The following is a 21055-nucleotide window of genomic DNA, read 5'->3' on the forward strand; positions in this document are numbered from 1 at the left end:
GGAGATGGGCAGATATGAAATATAAAAAAGTGAAGATTTTTTTAAATCCCCTACGTCTCATATTTAGAATAGAGCTGGAAGGGTGCCTGTGGGTCTTCTAGCCCAGGGGTCTCCAACCTTGGCAACTTTAAGCCTGGTGGACTTCAACTCCCAGAATTCCCCAGCCAGCTTTGCTGGGAGTTGAAGTCCACCAGGCTTAAAGTTGCCAAGGTTGGAGACCCCTGATCTAGCCCAACCCCCGACTCAAGCAAGAGCCTCTATAGCTTTTCAAACAGGTGGCTGTCCAGTCTCTTCTTAAAAACCTCCAGTGAGGAAGTACCCACAAGATCTTAAGACAAAGCTGTTTCACTGGTTAATTCTCCTCACTGTTCCTCAGTTCCAGGTTGCTTCCCTCCTTGATTAGTTTCCAACCATTGTTTCTTGTCCTGCCCTCTGCTGCTTTGGAAAACAAGTTTATCCCCTGCCTTCTTTGTGGCAGAATCCTCAAATACTGGAATGCTGATTGGTTTGCTTCTTGTCTTGCCTTCCGGTGCTTTGAAAATAAACCGCCCCTCTTCTTTTTGTGGCAATCTCTCAAATACTGGAATACTGCTATCAGGTCCCCCTTGATAGCCCCCTTTCTTTTCTCTCAGGGGTCAGCAACCTTAAACACTTGAAGAGCCACTTGGACCTGTTTCCTAACACACTGGGAGCCATAAAACCTGGGTGAGCATAGCCAACTCGATGTCACTTACTCCCACCCAGTCACATGACCACCTAGCCACACCTACCCAGCAAAAAAACTATTCTCTGTCTCTCTCTCCCCCTCTGTGTCTCTCTCCCTCTCCCCCCTCTATGTATTTATTTATTTTTTATTTATTTAATCACATTTGTATACCGCCCTATCTCCCGAAGGACTCAGGGCGGTTATCACTCTGTATGCGTCTCTTTCTCTCTCTCTCTCTCTCTCTCTCTCTGTGTCTCTCTTTCCCCCTCCCTTCAGGTGACCATCCTCCTCCTCCTCCCCTCCTCTTGTAACTCTCTGGCTAGCTGTGGCTGAGTCGGGAGTGTTCGTATGCACAGGGAGACTCCAGCCTGAAAGTGTTGTGTCTTGTCCAATCTCACCTCAGCCGGGGTCTTCTTATCTGCTTCCGAACACGGAGGAATGTTCTAGTATGCCTCCCGGCCCCAGTCCTGGCTCCATGCCCAGACAGGCTGAAGAGGAAGAAATACCTCCAGCCCCCAGCTCTGGCTCCATGCCCAGGCAAACGGAGCAACTAGACCCCTCCCCCTCCTCCACAGCATGTGAGCCTGAGGGAGGTCTATTACCAACAGCTGCCGACTGGAGTGACCCTCGCGTCAGAAGACTTGATAGGCAGAGGCAACAGAAGGAAGGGAGGGGCAGGCCTGGATAAGTGCTGAGTCATGGAGCCACACCCCATGGCCTATATAAAGGATCTGCTTTCTGGCATTCTCTGAGTCAGGAAAAGTCTAAACATATCTTGCTGAAGTCACTTTCTGGTCTCCTGCCTGCCCTGAGGACTTTGCTAGGACTTTGGCAGAGCTGCAGAGGCACACCTGATTCGGATTTCCCTGACCTAGCCATCAGCGGAGGAATGGGACACGACAGAAAGTGGCAAGAAGCGAAGGCTGCCTTATGTGCAAAGGTGGTGCAAAGGCAGCTTTGCTCCTACACTCTCCAGTGACCCTCTTCCACCTCCTCCTCTCAGGACACCTGAGACAGCTGTGGCTGAGCTGGGAGCATGTGTACATGTGGGGAGACCCTCCTCAAGTAAGCGCCAAAGCTCGGGAAAGGCGTGAGCAGGGCGAACAGCGACTCGCTTACGGAAGGTCTTTCTGTGTGTGCGCACGCTCCCAGCTCAGCCACAGCCGGCCAGGGGGTTACGAGAGGAAGAGGGGAGGAAAGTGCGGGAGCGAAGCTGTCCTGTACCTGCCTTCATGCCACATTTACGCGTAAGGCAGCCTTTGCTTCCTGCCACTTCGGGTTGGAATCCAAAAAAGAAATAAGAGGGGCGGAACGAACCAGTGATGGGACAAGAAGCCGCGGCAGAGAGCCCAAAAGGGTTGCCGATCCCGGCTCTAGACTAAGCCATAACCATATGAAGAACAATTGCAGGAACCGAGTATGTCTAGTTTAATGAAAAGAAGGACTAGGGAAGACATGATAGCTGTGTTCCAATATCTCAGGGGTTGCCACAAAGAAGAGGGAGTCAAGCTATTCTCCAAAGCACCTGAGGGTAGAACAAGAAGCAATGGGTGGAAACTAATCAAGGAAAGAAGCAACTTAGAACTAAGGAGAAATTTCCTGACAGTTAGAACAATTCATCAGTGGAACAACTTGCCTGCAGAAGTTGTGAATGCTCCAAACACTGGAAGGTTTTAAGAAAAAATTGCATAACCATTTGTCTGAAATGATATAGGACTTCTGCCTGAGCAGGGGGTTGGACTAGAAGACCTCCAAAGTCCTTTTCTATTCTGTTCTTCTGTTATTCAAAACATAGGAACACAGAAATACACAACCATCCATTTATAGATGTAGACAATCTACGTGCGCTTCAGCGTGCAAAATGTGCCAGAATTGCATTTGTTCCAACTTTCTGATCTTAGTTTTAGAAGGGTGGGGGCCAATAACATGTGAAATGGGGGAGGAATCAAGTCCTGGGCAAGATTGAAAGCCTCCGTTTTGCCCTTGAAACTCCTCGATTGCCAGGAAAGCAACATGTCAATAACAACACATGGAATCAAGCTATTACCTGAAGGCCGAGGGAGATGGGCGGTTAAGAAATATGAACAATATGTATTGTTTTTAAATCTCCCAGCAGAAAATCACAGGCAGCAGTTTCAAAACTTTAGGGAGGGAAAGAATATACAGCAGCAGCAGCAGCCCAGATGTTTCAGCCTTGTCCCTTCGCTGCTTCCAGGCCGTGGAGGAACCCAAAAGGCCCGACTTGCTCCGGGCTTCTCCTCCGACCTTCCCTCCACTCACCTCCCAGGATCTGCTTCGACCCCTTGAAACAGAACAAGAGGAACCAGCGATGCCATCCTCCTCCTGGATGACCTGGAAGAGGAAGTTCCTCTGCTCTTCGCCTCCTCTCCTCACATCCCTTCTAGCAACCCAATACTCTATCTGCCCTATAGAGATTCTCAGTCATCCAGGTCAGGGGTCTCCAACCTTGGTCCCTTTAAGACTTGTGGACTTCAACTCCCAGAGTTCCTCAGCCAGCTTTGCTGGCTGAGGGTCTCTGGGAGTTGAAGTCCACAAGTCTTAAAGGGACCAAGGTTGGAGACCCCTGATCCAGGTCACAGTTGTCCCAAACGTGCTTTTTTTTTCAGGAGGCAACTGGACTTTCTGGTTTTTCTTTAAAGATGTTTCGCTTCTCATCCGAGAAGCTTCTTCAGCTCTGAGTGGACAGTGGGGAATGGGAAGGATTGATACGCCTTGCGGACAGCCAGGTTCGTCAGAAATCCTTTGGGAAGAAGACTTAACACTCTATCGTTTCATCTGGTTCCAACCCAGCCTCTCCCGCTTTCCTAGAGTAGCCCTGTTGCCCCTGTACCCTACCTGGTTCCTAGGCGCCAGTGTTGCTTCTTTTGTAGAGCGCCATCTAGCGGCATAAGGCTGAAGAACATGCTCGTCCCACTTACTTCAACCTTAAGGGGTTTGCCAGACGTTTTCACCGATTCCCTGCTTCCTGATCGTATGGATTTCATGAGAAATTCACCCTGGCGGAGGGATTCAATGCATTGCTGCAGATTAAGGGGCAGCTGAAGAGGCCAATGAAAGGTTGGCAGCCTGGAAATTAAACTAACTCGACAGAGTGATCAGTGCCTGGAATGCACTACCTGACTCTGTGTGGTTTCATCCCCAAATCCCCAAAACTTTAACCATAAGACTGTCTACTTTTGACCTCACCCCATTCCTAAGAGGTCTGTAAGGGGCGTGCATAAGCGCACCACAGCACAAGAGGAGCGAGTGCTCCGCAAAGCCAGAGCTGCAAATGCTGCAACAATGGTGCCCACACATATCTGCCCCACATGTGGCAGAACATTCCATACCCGTATAGGCCTTACCAGCCACCTGCGGACACACTGTGGACAGCCCGCAACCTGTTAGGTATCAGGGTCCTCTACGAACACAATGGATGAACATCATCATGTAGAAGAGGAACTGAGTCCTGGCCCCTGAACTTGAGGTGCCCCGGGTCTGGAGCCTTTTGCTGCTGCTTTTCAACATCTACATGAAACTTCTAGGGGAAGCCATCCATCCTGAGATACCCAATTGTGTGCAGGTAGTCCTTGATTTACAACACTTCAATCAGTGACCGTTTGAAGTTACAAGGGCATTGAAAATTGACATGACCATTTTTCACATTGCAGCATGCCCATGGTCGTGTGCTCAAACGAGTTAGAGCAGGGGTCTCCAACCTTGGTCCCTTTAAGACTTGTGGACTTCAACTCCCAGAGTCCCTCAGCCAGCAAAGCTGGCTGAGGAACTCTGGGAGTTGAAGTCCACAAGTCTTAAAGGGACCAAGGTTGGAGACCCCTGAGTTAGAGGACTTGCACACAGGTCATTAATGCCTTGTTCACCTAGTTTTGGCTTACCGCACTGGACCAATGGACCAACTAGAAAGTTCAACTGGTCCAGAACGCAGTAGTGCACACACAATAATGGGGGCCTCTAGGTTGCCCATGTAACATACATTGTCACGCGAGCTGCATTGGATTCGTTTTTTAAGGTGCAATTGAAGATGCTGGTCATCACCTTTAAAGCTATTTTATTGTAACAATAGCAATAGCACTTAGACCTATATATCACCCCCCAGCTCTCTCGGTATGTATTGTCAGAATATTGTCCCCAACAATCTGGGTCCTCATTGTACCGATCTCAGAAGGATGGAAGGCTAAGTCAACCTCGAGCCCCATCAGGACCGAACTCCAGGCAGTGGGAAGTGTCAGCCAGCAATACTGCATTCTAACCACTGAGCCATCAGGGCACATGGCACTAGTTTCCCACCTTTATTATTTTTCTATCTACCTGTTCTAGCAGGTCTGATAGGGTGGGCACATTCCCAGCCCCCCTGCCTTAAATATTATCATCTGATAGGAGCTAGGGGAAGTGAATCTTTTCCCTTGCAGCTCCTGCCCTATCTGACAACTCTTTCCCCTGATGTTTGGAAGGCCTTTATCCTCCTAGTCTTCTGTAAAGGAAAGATGATCTAGCTTTCCCCCTAAGCACTGGGATAAGAAGAGGTGCCAGCGCATCAGAAGCTTGATTTGGGGTCAGGTTTTTGTTTTTAAAAGGGATGCGGTGGCTCAGTGGCTAAGACACTGAGCTTGTCGATCGAAAGGTCGGCAGTTCAGCGGTTCGAATCCCTAGTGCCACGTAATGGGGTGAGCTCCCGTTGCTTGTCCCAGCTTCTGCCAACCTAGCAGTTTCGAAAGCCCGTAAAAAATGCAAGTAGAAAAATAGGGACCACCTTTGGTGGGGAAGGTAACAGCGTTCTGCGCACCTTTGGCGTTTAGTCATGCCGGACAAATGACCACAGAGACATCTTCGGACAGCGCTGGCTCTTCGGGTTTGAAACGGAGATTCCCCCTAGAGTCAGGAATGACTAGCACATATGTGCGAGGGGAAGCTTTACCTCTTGGTTTTATGCATTTGGTTTTAATATGGTTTTTAAGTTAATTACTGATTGAGAGCCAGCCAGAGTTTGTTATAAGATGGGTGGCTACATAAATATTTTAAATAAATGAGAGGAAAAAGATTAATCTGGAAAAATGGCCCTGCTGCAGCTGCCCATCTGCAGGTTGCTTGAGGCACTGAAGGTCTATGCATTTCTTTAATTATCAAATTTATATGCCGCTAATCCTACGGTGAACTTCTCCAACTTAACTCCATGCAAAGAGAAAGATAACCAGATTTGAGCAAGAATGGCATCAGGCACGAACGTAATTAGTAAGGCCAAGAAGCCTGGCTAACTTATAAATTGAATAAAGGCAGGGATCACATTTTTGGAATCCGAATGACCATCCAAATGCCATCAACCTTGCTAGACATGCCCTGTATTTGCAGGGCAAATAAATGTTAAATGTATAGGATTCACATTTTGCCATTTGAAATATATGGGGATTATTGGTTTCTGTATTAAGGTTTTATTGCTGTAAACCATGTAGAGTCATTATGAGTGGGATTCCCATACACATTTTCATGCTAAGTAAAAATACATACATACATGTTTATATCCCCCTTTATTATATGTAAAAATAACTCAGGGCGGCAAACATACATAATAGAGATGCAAGTGTCTTTACTCTGGCCCAGCATAGCAGTTCCCCTTGATTCCGTGATAAGGAACAATCACACTTGGCCAGAGAAAGGAAATCAGATAAGGTTAGAGAAAGGAAAGAGAAACAAAGAACAAAGAAAGAAAAAGTAAGCTCAAAGGCCTGCAAGCTAAAACATATGAAGAATGGTTAGAAGAATTGGGCACGGCCAGTCTAGTGAAGAGAAGAACCAGGGGTGACACAATAACAGTCTTCCGATATTTGAGGGATTGTCACACAGAGAGGGGGACAACCTATTTTCCAAAGCACCCGACGGCCAGACAAGGAACAACGGATGGAAACTGATCAAGGAGAGATTCAATCTAAAAATAAGGAGACATTTTGAGACAGTGATAACAATCAACTGGCGGAGCTACTCGCCTTCAGAAGTTGTGAGTATTTCATCACTGCAGCTTTCAAGAGACGTGACTGCAATTTGTCAGAAATGGTATAGGATTACATGCTTGAGTAGTGAGTTGGACTAGAAGACATACAAGGGCTCAATTCCGGCTCAATGGGCCGGAATAGCTCAGGCTGTTAGAGCCTGTTATTAGAACACAGTAGCCTGCAATTACTGCAGGTTCAAGCCCGGCCCAAGGTTGACTCAGCCTTCCATCCTTTATAAGGTAGGTAAAATGAGGACCCAGATTGTTGGGGGGGGCAAGAAGTTGACTTTGTAAAAATATTCAAATAGAATGAGACTATTGCCTTATACACTGTAAGCCGCCCTGAGTCTTCGGAGAAGGGCGGGATATAAATGTAAACAAAAAAAAAAAAGTCCCTTCCAACTCTGTTATTCTATTCTATTCCACTCTCATGTTTGATACTAAGGCATGTTTTACTAAAAGGAATCATGCATGAAATTAAATAGTTAATTGTTCAGCTGAGCTTCCAATGAGAGAAAAAAAAATTCAAGATTCCTCTACACACATTAAATTTTGCCTCAGGTGTAATTTCTTGTGTGCGAGAAGGGAATTTTGTGCGAAACAGTCTGTAATCTGGATATTTGAATGTTTAGTCTGCTATGTGTAACTTTACGTGATTTATAAGGCTAGACCTAGTACTGAAATCTTTCCCACAATCTGGACATTCATATGGTTTCTCTCCTGTGTAAGTCCTCCAGTGTATCATCAAATTGGAATTCCAACTGAAATTTTTCCCACATTCAAGGCACTGATATGGTTTTTCTCCTGTGTGAGTTCTCTGGTGTTTCAATAGGTAGGAATTCTGACTGAAACTTTTCCCACAATCCAGACATTGATATGGTTTTTCTCCTGTGTGAGTCCTCTGGTGCATCACCAGCTTGGAATTCCGAGCGAAACGTTTCCCACAATCTGGACACTCATACAGTTTCTCTCCTGTGTGAATCCTCCAGTGTACCACCAAAGTGGAATTCCGACTGAAACTTTTTCCACATTCGAGACACTCATATGGTTTTTCTCCTGTGTGAGTCCTCTGATGTATGACCAAGTCGGAATTTCGAATAAACCTTTTCCCACAAAACAGACATTCATATAATTTTTCTCCTGTGTGAGTCTTCTGGTGTATCACCAGGCCAGAATTCCGAGTGAAATTTTTACCACAATCCAGACACTGATACCGTTTGTCTCCGGTATGCGTTCTCTGATGTACCACCAGGTGAGAATTCCGATAGAAACGTTTTCCACAATCTAAACATTTATATGGTTTCTCTCCCGTGTGAGTCCTCTGGTGTTCCACCAGATGCGAGTTCCATCTGAAACTTTTCCCACAATCCTGACACTCATATGGTTTTTCTCCTGTGTGAGTTCTCTGATGTTCTACCAGGTGGGAGTTCTGACAGAAACATTTCCCACAATATAGACACTCATATGGTTTCTCTCCCGTGTGAGTCCTCTGATGTTTCACCAGGTTGGAATTATCCTGGAAACTTTTCCCACAATCAGAACACCCATATGGTTTTTCTCCTGTGTGAGTCCTCCGATGTCTCACCAGATTGGAATTCTGACTGAAACTTTTCCCACAATCTGGACACTTATATGGTTTCTCTCCCGTGTGAGTCCTCTGGTGTATCATCAGCTCAGAATTCCATGTGAAACTTTTCCCACAATCAGGACATTCAAAGTGTTTCTCGCCAGTGCAACTCCTCTTCTGTCTCATCACATTGGTGTGCATTGTAAATCTTTTGCCACATTTGGATTGCCAAATTGGGAACTATATTAAGTGCAGCAACACTAGTTTGGTTAAAAAATTGGATCAATTTAAAGAATAAACGAATACTAGCCATAGAAGGCCACGACCTACAGAGAGGATGGCATGCCTTCCTGTGGGAAACAGGCCACATGAAACAACAGTATTTCCACAGACATCTGATTAGAGATTCTCTAATAAACAATTGGATTAAAGTTAAAAAGAAACACTATATAAAAATCCCAATTTGGCTATCCATAATGGAAGCGATGATTCACCCAAATAATTTAGATTTGAATAAAATGCTAAAGTACAAAGTTTTATTAAGATATTCATGGAAAATTAAAAACATTACAGGACCTCCAAGAACAAGGACTACGAGTTGACTGGTGGGCTTACCTTCAATTACAAAATCGATACAAACAAGATATAAAAGAATATGGAATATATCTTAAACTACAACAATTAGATAAAATTTTACTAGGGCCAGACAGAAAAAATATTACCCAAATTTATAAAAATTTGCTGGAAGTAGAATTGGAAGAAGAAGTAGTGAAAGGATGTATGATTGCATGGGGTCAAAATATTGGACATAATATAAATTTATCAGACTGGGAGAACATATGGAACGGAAATTATAAATTAACAAAATCAGCAGCATATAAAGAATATAAAATGTTCTACAGGTGGCACCAACCCCCTTCGAGATTAGCGAAAATGTATCCCAAAATGAGCCCCATATGCTGGAAATGTGAAAATAAAGAGGGAAAGTATTACCATATGTGGTGGTCCTGCCCCAAATCCCGTAAATATTGGTTAAAAAATAAAGAGTGGCTACAGGAAATCATGAATGAACAATTGAATCTAGAACCGGAACTCTTTTTATTGGGGATTTTCAAAAAAAAAAAATGTGAAAAGTATAAAATATTTAACACTACGCATATTAACTGCTGCTAGGATGGCCTTCGCTCAATGTTGGAAACAACCATGTATACCTACAGAGAAACTTGTTATACAAAAGGTCATGAACTGCACAGAAATGGACAAACTAACGCTGAGTTTAAAAGATTAAGAGACATCGGTATTTCATAATATATGGGAACAGTGATATAAATGGATAGAAAGGAGATAGACAAGGATAGTTAGTTACTAAGTATAAACAATAGATAAAACAAGAACATAAATATATACAATTTAATGTTTGTAATCATTGCACGGATTATTGTTATAAGAAAAACACCACAAATAGCTGTTAAGTGATATAACTTTTTTTTTCCTGTTTTTAATGTAAAAAAAGTTTAATAAAATATATTTTTAAAAAATAAAATAAAATAAAGGGAACACAAAAATAAGACATCCTAGATCTGAATGAATGAAATATTATTAAATACTTTGTTCATTACATAGTTGAATGCTGACAACACAATCACACAAAAATTATCAATGGAAATCAAATTGAGCAACCTATGGAGGTCTGGATTTGGAGTTACACTCAAAATTAAAGTGGAAAACAACACTACAGGCTGATCCAACTTTGATGTAATGTCCTTAAAACAAGTCAGAATGAGGCTCAGTAGTGTGTGTGGCCTCCATGTGCCTGTATGACCTCCCTACAATGCCTGGGCATGCTCCTGATGAGGTGGCGGATGGTCTCCTGAGGGATCTCCTCCCACACCTGGACTAAAGCATCCCCCAACTCCTGGACAGTCTGTGGTGCAATGTGGCATTGGTGGATGGCATGAGACATGATGTCCCAGATGTGCTCAATTGGATTCAGGTCTGGGGAACGGGCAGGCCAGTCCATAGCATCAATGCCTTCGTCCTGTAGGAACTGCTGACACACTCCAGCCACATGAGGTCTAGCATTGTCTTGCATTAGGAGGAACCCAGGGCCAACCGCACCAGCATATGGTCTCACAAGGGGTCTGAAGATCTCATCCCGGTACCTAATGGCAGTCAGGCTACCTCTGGTGAGCACATGGAGGGCTGTGCGGCCCCCTAAAGAAATGCCACCCCACACCATTACCGACCCACTGCCAAACTGGTCATGCTGGAGGATGTTGCAGGCAGCAGAATGTTCTCCACGGCGTCTCCAGACCCTGCCACGTCTGTCACATGTGCTCAGTGTGAACCTGCTTTCACCTGTGAAGAGCACAGGGCGCCAGTGGCGAAGTTGCCAATCTTGGTGTTCTCTGGCAAATGCCAAATGTCCTGCACGGTGTTGGGCTGTAAGCACAACCCCCACCTGTGGACATTGGACCCTCATACCACCCTCATGGAGTCTGTTTCTGACTGTTTGAGCAGTCACATGCACATTCGTGGCCTGCTGGAGGTCATTTTGCAGGGCTCTGGCAGTGCTCCTCCTGTCCCTCCTTGCACAAAGGCGGAGGTAGCGGTCCTGCTGCTGGGTTGTTGCCCTCCTACGGCCTCCTCCACGTCTCCTGATATACTGGCCTGTCTCCTGATAGCGCCTCCATGCTCCATAGCCTCCATACTCTGGACACTACGCTGACAGACACAGCAAACCTTCTTGCCACAGCTCGCATTGATGTGCCATCCTGGATGAGCTGCACTACCTGAGTCACTTGTGTGGGTTGTAGACTCTGTCTCATGCTACCACTAGAGTGACAGCACTGCCAGCATTCAGAAGTGACCAAACCAACAGCCAGAAAGCATAGGAACTGAGAAGTGGTCTGTGGTCACCACCTGCAAAACCACTCCTTTATTGGGGATGTCTTGCTAACTGCCTATGCTTTCCACCTGTTGTCTATTCCATGTGCACAACAGCATGTGGAATTGATTGTCAATCAGTGTTGCTACCTAAGTGGACAGTTTGATTTCACAGAAGTGTGACTGACTTGGAGTTACATTGTGTTGTTTAAGTGTTCCCTTTATTTTTGTGAGCAGTGTATTTCTGATCTCTTACTTGGAGGTTCTTTGATTCAAGCCACTCTTTCTTTCCTCAAAGGCTTTCATTAATGCCTGCCCAATTTGGCTATCCAAGGGACCTTTCCCTTTCCACTGACTTCCAGATATTTCCCACTTTTTCTTTATTTGGAAACTATCCTCTTTGCCTTCTCATGTAATATTTTCTCCGTCCATATAATCTATTTTTTCCAGCTCAAAAGGTTGTTCTTGTTATTCTCTCCCTTGTCTCTCATCTGCTAAGGAATGAGTTTTAACTTTCCAGAGGAAGTGAAAAAAAAATGTTTGATAGCTTGTTTTTCTTTTTAATGCTGCTTCTCAGTTTCTCTTTTCCATAGTAATCTCCTTGGCATCCTCTTTGTCTGTAAGATTCATATCAATGAGTTAATTTTATTATTGTCTAAAAAAATGGCTGTAGAACATGTGAAATAGGAAAAGCAGCCACATATATTAACATGGAAAAACAAACACTAAAATCATAGTTTAAGCTCTAACATTAATTATGATTCATTTGGCATATAGAAGGCTAGCAAGATCCAAGTTCAAATATCGAATCAATTGCAATAGTCTTTTTTTGGCTTGGATAGATCACACAAATACGCACAGAAATAAAAACCTATGAATTTATGTATGTAGGCAATGTATGTGTATCAGTGTGCAAAATGTCCCAAAAGTGCATTCACTCAAACTTTTTATTTCAATTTACAAAGGCGGAGACAATAATAGATGAAATGGTGTCCAAATGCTATGCAAGATTTAAAACATCCGCATTACCCATGAAATTGATGGGCGTTTAAGAAATATAAAAAACATATAACTATTTCTTTAAATCTCCCAGCAGAAAATCACAGGCAGCAGTTTTAAACCCCGAAGCCCCAGAGGAATAAAACTCGGGTAAGGAAAGAATATGCAGCAGCAGCAGCCCAGATGTTTCATTCTTGCTCCTTGCTCTGCTTCCAGGCCGTGGAGGAACCCAAAGGCCCGACTTGCTGCGGGCTTCTTCTCTGACCTTCCCTCCACTCACCTCCCAGGAGCCGCTTCCACCCTCCAAGCAGCACAGGAGGCTCCGCCGACGCCATCATGCTCCCGTTGGCGACCCGGAAGAGGAAGTTCCTCTGCCCTTCGCCTCCTCTCCTCCACATCCTCTTCTTCGTCTTGCGTCATATCCATAATTGGACGTTGGCGATCCTCTCTAGCAAACCAATACTCTATCATTTCAACTCGTTCAGCCTCTCTCCCTTCCCTTGAATAGCTATGCTGCAGTTGTACAGTACCTGTTTCTAGGCGCCAAAATTGCTTTTCTGGAGAGCGCCATCTAGCGCCTGAAGGCGGAAGAACACGCTCGTTCTACCTTAAGGAGTTTGAAGATGTTCTCATTGATTTCGGCCTTCCTTAAGTGCCATCAAATCCTATTCGACGCCCGCCGAGCTCATCAGCTTTTCTCCCTGAGGATCCACCCTCAAACCTTTTCTTTCAGGTCCCCCAAGAAGGCATTTATGGCCCCTGGAGCTGAGCTGCAAGCAAGCGTCGTTTGGAAGAAGCAAGAACTAAACCAAAGGAACGCACCCACAAAGGGGAATGGTGTGCAAATAGGAAACGAGAGACTGGACTAAATAATTGCCAGCTTCATCCCATTAATAAAAGAAGGAAACAAGGGACAAAAAAACTGAAGTGCCCACCCACATTGCTTCCAAGCACATCTAGATGGGAGACACTATTTTTCCATCTGCATTCTCACAAGGCCTAAATCTCGCTAGAGGGCAGAATTCACCTGCGCAGCCTCCCCAATTTCCAGAGGAGTTAAGATGCCGGCATTGAATATTCCCAGGCAGCTTGGTCAAAACCTTTGGAGGGTGCAAGTTTGTAGAAAGCTGTTCTACAGAGTCCTGGGCTTTAGCACTTGGCTCTCAATTCCTCTCCCAGGGCCAGAAAGGAGCAGGCCTGGGGACCACCCGCTTGCCCATAGCTCCTACCTGCTGGCTTGGGACTCCTACTTCTTCCCACATCAGAGTCACATGCATGCTCACTTAACGACCCACATGCTCCTGGAGTTATAACAAGAAGTGGAACTGCTGGAATTGACCTCATTAAATGCTGGGGTCATGTGAGGTCACGTTTTATAAACTCAGTAAGGGTTATGGTGGATCTTCTTCTACCTGGATAGGAGAGGAGCAGCTGAGTCCCAGGGCCCCGCAATATGGGATGGCCTGGGACCTAAGCCTTTTGCTCCTCCTTTTTAACATCTATGGGAAAACCCTTATTATGATAATCCATTAAATATCTCTGGCAATAATGCCCAAGTGCTGAAGGCTACCAGCTTCAATTCAATCTTGGCAAGATTGAGCGCTCATGTGTTTTTGCCTCTCCCCCCTCCCACTTCCTGTCCAGATGACATTTCATCTTTGAATCAGGACAGACCGGTCCTGCCCTGGACTCAGCAGGTGTATAATTTGGAGGTATTTCTGGACTCACGGCTCCTGCTTGAGGAGGCCATAGCTTGGAGTAAGGGCTATGCAGTGTGCCAATTGTGCCCTTTTCTGGACCAGGCAGCCTTGCACGTGGGTCACCTCCTATTTGGATCACCCAGAAAATTCACATGGTCCAGCAGCACACAAGTAATGAGAGTCTCTAGATTGCCTTTGCAACATGTTTGTGATGAGAGCTGCACTGGATTGTTTTCTTTACAGGTACAATTCAAGTTACTGGTCATCCCCTTTAAAGCTATTTATTATAGCAATATCATTTAGACACATACCACCGTTAAATACTTTACAGCAGGGGTCTCCAACCTTGGCAACTTTAAGACTTGTGGACTTCAACTCCCAGAGGAACTCTGGGAATTGAAGTCCACAAGTCTTAAAGTTGCCAAGGTTGGAGACCCCTGCTTTACAGCAGTCTCCCTTTACGGAGTCGGCACATAGCTCTCAACAACCTGGGTACTCATTTTACAGATCTCAGAAGGATGGAAGGCTGTCAACCTCAAGCCCTGTCAGGATCAAATTGTAGGCTGTGGGCAGAGTCAGCTGGCAATACTGCATTCTAAGTACTGCGTCAATAGGGCAGCTGTCATTATTCTCCCACCTTTATTATTTTTGCATCTACTTGTTCTACTGGTTGAGATGGGGGTGGGAGATGGACATGCTCCTTGTCCATTCCTTTAAATTTTGATGATAGGAGCTTGGAAACAAACCTTTTGTACTGCAGCTCCAGCCCTACAGGAACTATTTCTCATAAACTATTTCATGGGAACTATTTCCCATAAAATTGGGCAAGCTATTTTCCTCCTAAAGGTTTCCTCTGTCCGATCATCTACGATTCCAGGAGGCAGTGCTCATCTCTGTTGCTTAGCTAAATTTTGTCGCTGGGCAGGTTTCTTTCGCCGGCTGACCATATTTACCATGTTTAATAGATCTTCTTCATGTTTAATAATAAGAGATTTTTGATTAAAAAGAATCAGCTGAAAAATTAAAACGGTTAATTTTCACCTGAGCTTGCAATGAGAGATTAGAAATAATATTCAAGATATCTCTACACACATCAAATTACACCTTGTGGAATATCTTCTGTACGATAAGAGAGAAATTTTGTCTGAAACACTGTCACCAATCTAGGCATTAAAATGGTTTCTCCCCTATGTGTAACCTTACATGATTTATAAGGGTAGACCTAGTACTGAAATCTTTCCCACAATCGAGACATTCATTATGGTCTCGTTCCTGTGTGAGTCTTCTGGTGTATCACCAGTTTGGAATTCTGAATGAATTTTTTACCACACTCCAGACACCCATATGGTTTTTCTCTGCTGTGAATTCTCTGGTGTATCACCAGGTTGGAACTCTGAGTGAAACGTTTCTCACAGTCTGGACACTCATATGGTTTGATGCCTGTATGAGTTCTCTGGTGTAGCACCAGGTAAGAATTCCGACGGAAACCTTTCCCACAATCAGAACACTTTTATGGTTTCTCTCCTGTATGAGTCTTCTGGTGTATCAGAAGGTTGGAATTCTGCTTGAAACTCTTCCCACAATCCAGACATTTATACGGTTTCTCTCCTGTGTGAGTTCTTTGGTGTTCCACCAGGTGGGAATTTCGACTGAAATGTTTCCCACAGTCCAGACACTCATATGGTTTCTCTCCTGTGTGAGTGCTCTGGTGTACCACCAGATTGAAATTCTTACTGAAACTTTTCCCACAATCCGGAAACTCATATGGTTTTTCTCCCGAGTGAGTCCTCTGGTGTATAACCAAGTCGGAATTCTGAGTGAAACTTTTCCCACACTCCAGACACTCATATGGTTTTTCTCCTGTGTGAGTCCTCTGGTGTAGCACCAGGTAAGAATTCCGACGGAAACCTTTCCCACAATCAGAACACTTATATGGTTTTTCTCCTGTGTGAGTCTTGTGATGTATCAGAAGGTGGGAACTCTGCCTGAAACTTTTCCCACAATCCAAACACTTATATGGTTTCTCTCCTGTGTGAGTTCTTTGGTGTTCCACCAGTTGGGAATTTCGACTGAAATGTTTCCCACAGTCCAGACACTCATATGGTTTCTCTCCTGTGTGAGTGCTCTGGTGTACCACCAGATTGAAATTCTTACTGAAACTTTTCCCACAATCCGGACATTCATATGGTTTTTCTCCTGAGTGAGTCCTCTGGTGTATCAGCAGGTTGGAATTCTGAGTGAAACATTTCCCACAGTCCGGACACTCATATGGTTTGATGCCTGTATGAGTTCTCTGGTGTAGCACCAGGTAAGAATTCCGACGGAAACCTTTCCCACAATCAGAACACTTATATGGTTTTTCTCCTGTGTGAGTCTTGTGATGTATCAGAAGGTGGGAATTCTGCATGAAACTTTTCCCACAATCCAAACACTTATACGGTTTCTCTCCTGTGTGAGTTCTTTGGTGTTCCACCAGTTGGGAATTTCGACTGAAATGTTTCCCACAGTCCAGACACTCATATGGTTTCTCTCCTGTGTGAGTGCTCTGGTGTACCACCAGATTGAAATTCTTACTGAAACTTTTCCCACAATCCGGACATTCATATGGTTTTTCTCCTGAGTGAGTCCTCTGGTGTATCAGCAGGTTGGAATTCTGAGTGAAACATTTCCCACAGTCCGGACACTCATATGGTTTGATGCCTGTATGAGTTCTCTGGTGTAGCACCAGGTAAGAATTCCGACGGAAACCTTTCCCACAATCAGAACACTTATATGGTTTTTCTCCTGTGTGAGTCTTGTGATGTATCAGAAGGTGGGAATTCTGCATGAAACTTTTCCCACAATCCAAACACTTATATGGTTTCTCTCCTGTGTGAGTTCTTTGGTGTTCCACCAGTTGGGAATTTCGACTGAAATGTTTCCCACAGTCCAGACACTCATATGGTTTCTCTCCTGTGTGAGTGCTCTGGTGTACCACCAGATTGGAATTCTTACTGAAACTTTTCCCACAATCCGGACACTCATATGGTTTTTCTCCTGAGTGAGTCCTCTGGTGTATAACCAAGTCGTAATTCTGAGTGAAACTTTTCCCACACTCCAGACACTCATATGGTTTTTCTCCTGTGTGAGTCCTCTGGTGTTTCACCAGAACGGAATTCCAATTGAAACTTTTACCACAATCGGGACACTTATATGGTTTGTTACCTGTGTGAGTTCTCTGATGAACTACCAGCTTAGAATTCCAAAAGAAACCTTTCCCACAATCGGGACACTTATATGGTTTCTCTCCTGTGTGAGTTCTCTGGTGTTCCACAAGGTGGGAATTTCGACTGAAACTTTTCCCACAATCCAGACACTCATACGGTTTCTCTCCTGTGTGAATCCTCTGGTGTGTCATCAGGTTGGAATTCTGAGTGAAACTTTTCCCACAATCCTGAAACTCATATGGTTTTTCCCCTGTGTGAGTCCTCTGCTGTATCACTAGACTGGCATTCTGAGTGAAACTTTTCCCACAATAAAGACACTCATATGGTTTCTCTCCCATATGAGTCCTTTGATGTCTCAACAGCTTGGAATTCTGAATGAATTTTTTCCCACACTCCAGGCACTCATATGGTTTCTCTCCTGTGTGAGTTCTCTGGTGTATCATCAGTTTGGAAGTCTGACTAAAACCTTTTCTACAATGTGGACACTCATACAATCTCTCTCCCATGCGAGTCCTCTGATGCTTCATCAGATCAGACTTCCAAGTACACATTTTCCCACAATCGGGACACTCATAAGGTTTTTCTCCAGTTTGTATCTTCTGGCGTATCACCAGGTGGGAATTCCGAGTGAAACTTAATCAGGACATTCAAAGGGTTTCTCTCCAATGTGAGTTTTCTTGTGTCTCACCAGAGTGTGGTTGTGTGCTAAAGCTTTTGCTGCATTAGGACCACTTCTGAGCTCTTACCTGCAGGTACTTTGAATTAAGTCACTCTTTTCTTCCTCAAAGGATTTCATTAATGCCGTCCCATTTTGGCTATCCAAGGGAACTTTTCCTTTCCCCAGACCTCCAGTTATTTCCACTTTTTCTGAATTTGGAAATTATCCTCTTTGACTTTTCATGTAATCTTTCCTTGAGTTCCACATACACTATTGTTTCCAGCTCAAAACATTATTCTTGTTATTCTTTCCCTTGTTTCTCATCTTCTGAGGAAAGAGAAGAGTTTTTATACTTTCTGGAGGAAGTGGAAAAGATTTTGGTTGATTTTTTTGTTTTAACGTTGCTTCTCATTCTCTGTTATCCACAGTCCTCTTCTTAGCATCTTCTTTGTCTGTAGATCCATATCAATGAGTTAGTATCATTATTGTTAAAAAGAAACGGCTGCAGAAACATGAGGAAACACCCAAACATATATTACCATGGAAAAGTATCAAAATGATACTTTAACCTGTAGTAATTATGGTTTATTTGCCGCATTAAAAAATCTAAGTTCAAATCTCCACTCAATCATTCTTTTTGCATTGTGTAAATTATTATTAGCATTGTAAATTGTTAATATAAAATATTCATGAAAATACTAAAGTTTATACAAATATTTATACATATAAATACACATCTATGAATTTGTGTATGTATAAAAACGCCATGTTGCTTTCAGTCTGCAAAATGTCCCAGAAGAGTATTTGCTCAAATTCTTTGATCTAATTTTAGAAAAGTGGGGACACTAATAGATGAAATGATGCCCAAATCCTATGCAAGATTTAAAACACCGGTTTTGACCATGAAAACTCCACATTTGACAGGTCAATATAATCAGGAGGAACCAAGAGTTATGTGAAGACTGAGGGAGATGTTAACCTTTTAAGGAATATGAAACAGAAATCAATATAAAGACTTTAAATTTCCCAAATCTCCCATTGGTAAAAAGCACAGGTAGCAGTTTTAACTCGTGCAGCCCCAGAGGAATAAAATTTGGGAAGGGAAGGAATATGCAGCACCAGCCCAGATGTTTCAGCCTCGTTGCTTCCTCCGCTTCCAGGCCGTGGAGGAACCCAAAGGGCCGACTTGCTGCGGGATTTTCCTCTGACCTTCCCTCCACTCACCTCCCAGGAGCCGCTTCCACCCTCCAAGCAGCACAGGAGGCTCCGCCGACGCCATCATGCTCCCGTGGGCGACCCGGAAGAGGAAGTCCCTCTATCATTCGCCTCCTCTCCTCTACATCCTCCTCGTCGTCTTCTTGTTGTGCCATATCCGTAATTGGACGTTGGCGATCCTCTCTAGCAAACCAATACTCTATCGTTTTAACTCGTCCAAGCTCAGCGTCTCTCCCCTCCCTTGAATAGCTATGCTGCAGTTGCGCAGTACCTGCTTCTATATTCTCTGTATATAGCGCCTGCTTCTCCGGAGAGTGCCATCTAGTGCCGGAAGGCGGAAGAACATGCTCGTTCTACCTTAAGGAGTTTGCAAGATCATTGATTCCGGCCTTTTTTTTTTTTTACATTTATACCCCGCCCTTCTCCGAAGACTCAGGGTGGCTTACAGTGTATAAGGCAATAGTCTCATTCTATTTGTATATTTTTACAAAGTCAACTTATTGCCCCCCCAACAATCTGGGTCCTCATTTTACCTACCTTATAAAGGATGGAAGGCTGAGTCAACCTTGGGCCGGGCTTGAACCTGCAATAATTGCAGGCTTCTGGGTTCTTAATAACAGGCTATTACCAGCCTGAGCTATCCGGCCCATTCTTAAGTGCCATCAAATCCTATTCGACGCCCGCCGAGCTCATCAGCTTTTCTCCCTGAGGATCCACCCTCAAACCTTTTCTTTCAGGTCCCCCAAGAAGGCATTTATGGCCCCTGGAGCTGACCTGCAAGCAAGCGTCGTTTGGAAGAAGCAAGAACTAAACCAAAGGAACGCACCCACAAAGGGGAATGGTGTGCAAATAGGAAACGAGAGACTGGACTAAATAATTGCCAGCTTCATCCCATTAATAAAAGAAGGAAACAAGGGACAAAAAAACTGAAGTGCCCACCCACATTGCTCCAAGCATATCTAGATGGGAGACACTATTTTTCCATCTGCATTCTCACAAGGCCTAAATCTCGCTAGAGGGCAGAATTCACCTGCGCAGCCTCCCCAATTTCCAGAGGAGTTAAGATGCCGGCATTGAATATTCCCAGGCAGCTTGGTCAAAACCTTTGGAGGGTGCAAGTTTGTAGAAAGCTGTTCTACAGAGTCCTGGGCTTTAGCACTTGGCTCTCAATTCCTCTCCCAGGGCCAGAAAGGAGCAGGCCTGGGGACCACCCGCTTGCCCATAGCTCCTACCTGCTGGCTTGGGACTCCTACTTCTTCCCACATCAGAGTCACATGCATGCTCACTTAACGACCCACATGCTCCTGGAGTTATAACAAGAAGTGGAACTGCTGGAATTGACCTCATTAAATGCTGGGGTCATGTGAGGTCACGTTTTATAAACTCAGTAAGGGTTATGGTGGATCTTCTTCTACCTGGATAGGAGAGGAGCAGCTGAGTCCCAGGGCCCCGCAATATGGGATGGCCTGGGACCTAAGCCTTTTGCTCCTCCTTTTTAACATCTATGGGAAAACCCTTATTATGATAATCCATTAAATATCTCTGGAAATAATGCCCAAGTGCTGAAGGTTCGATTCAATCTTGGCAAGAAAGAGCGCTCATGTTTTTGCCTTCCCTCCTCCCACTTCCTGTCCAGTTGACATTTCATCTTTGAATCAGGACAGACCGGTCCTGCCCTGGACTCGGACGGTGTATAATTTGGAGGTATTTCTGGACTCACGGCTCCTGCTTGAGTAGGGCATAGCTTGGAGTAGGGACTGTGCAGTGTGCCAATTGTGCCCTTTTTTGGACCAGGCGGCCTTGCACGTGGGTCACTTCCTATTTGGATCACCCAGAAAATTCACATGGTCCAGAACGCAGCAGCACACAATAATGAGAGTCCCTAGACTGCCTTTGCAACATGTTTGTGATGAGAGCTGCACTGGATTGTTTTCTTTACAGGTACAATTCAAGTTACTGGTTATCCCCTTTAAAGCTATTTATTATAGCAATATCATTTAGACACATATACCACCGTTGAATACTTTACAGCAGGGGTCTCCAACCTTGGCAACTTTAAGAGTTGTGGACTTCAACTCCCAGAATTCCTCAGCCAGCAAAACTAAGCAAAGCTG

At 44.5% G+C, this 21055-nt stretch overlaps 2 protein-coding genes across 4 annotated transcripts in view; both read right to left on the reverse strand.

The window, feature by feature from the left end:
• The window catches only part of LOC131192480 (zinc finger protein 271-like), a 26866-nt gene extending 12651 nt beyond the window's left edge, over nt 1–14215 (reverse strand). The window contains exon 1 of one of the 3 annotated variants that reach the window (XM_058171665.1): nt 12443–14215. The gene's annotated coding sequence lies outside the window, so the exon portion shown is untranslated. Of the gene's footprint in view, nt 1–2753; nt 3094–12442 lie in introns of those variants that run through there. The other 2 variants (XM_058171661.1, XM_058171660.1) reach the window with 2 other exon arrangements.
• On the reverse strand, nt 4643–19572 carry LOC131192525 (zinc finger protein 208-like). The gene is given in 3 exon segments (XM_058171731.1): nt 4643–8382; nt 15328–18178; nt 18951–19572. Coding segments are annotated over 2 exon segments (3336 nt in total). The 5' UTR covers nt 17620–18178; nt 18951–19572; the 3' UTR covers nt 4643–7338.
• Nucleotides 19573–21055: the final 1483 nt, after the last annotated feature.

Source organism: Ahaetulla prasina, chromosome 2 (genome assembly GCF_028640845.1).
Source record: "Ahaetulla prasina isolate Xishuangbanna chromosome 2, ASM2864084v1, whole genome shotgun sequence".
Taxonomy (NCBI): Eukaryota; Metazoa; Chordata; class Lepidosauria; order Squamata; family Colubridae; genus Ahaetulla; species Ahaetulla prasina.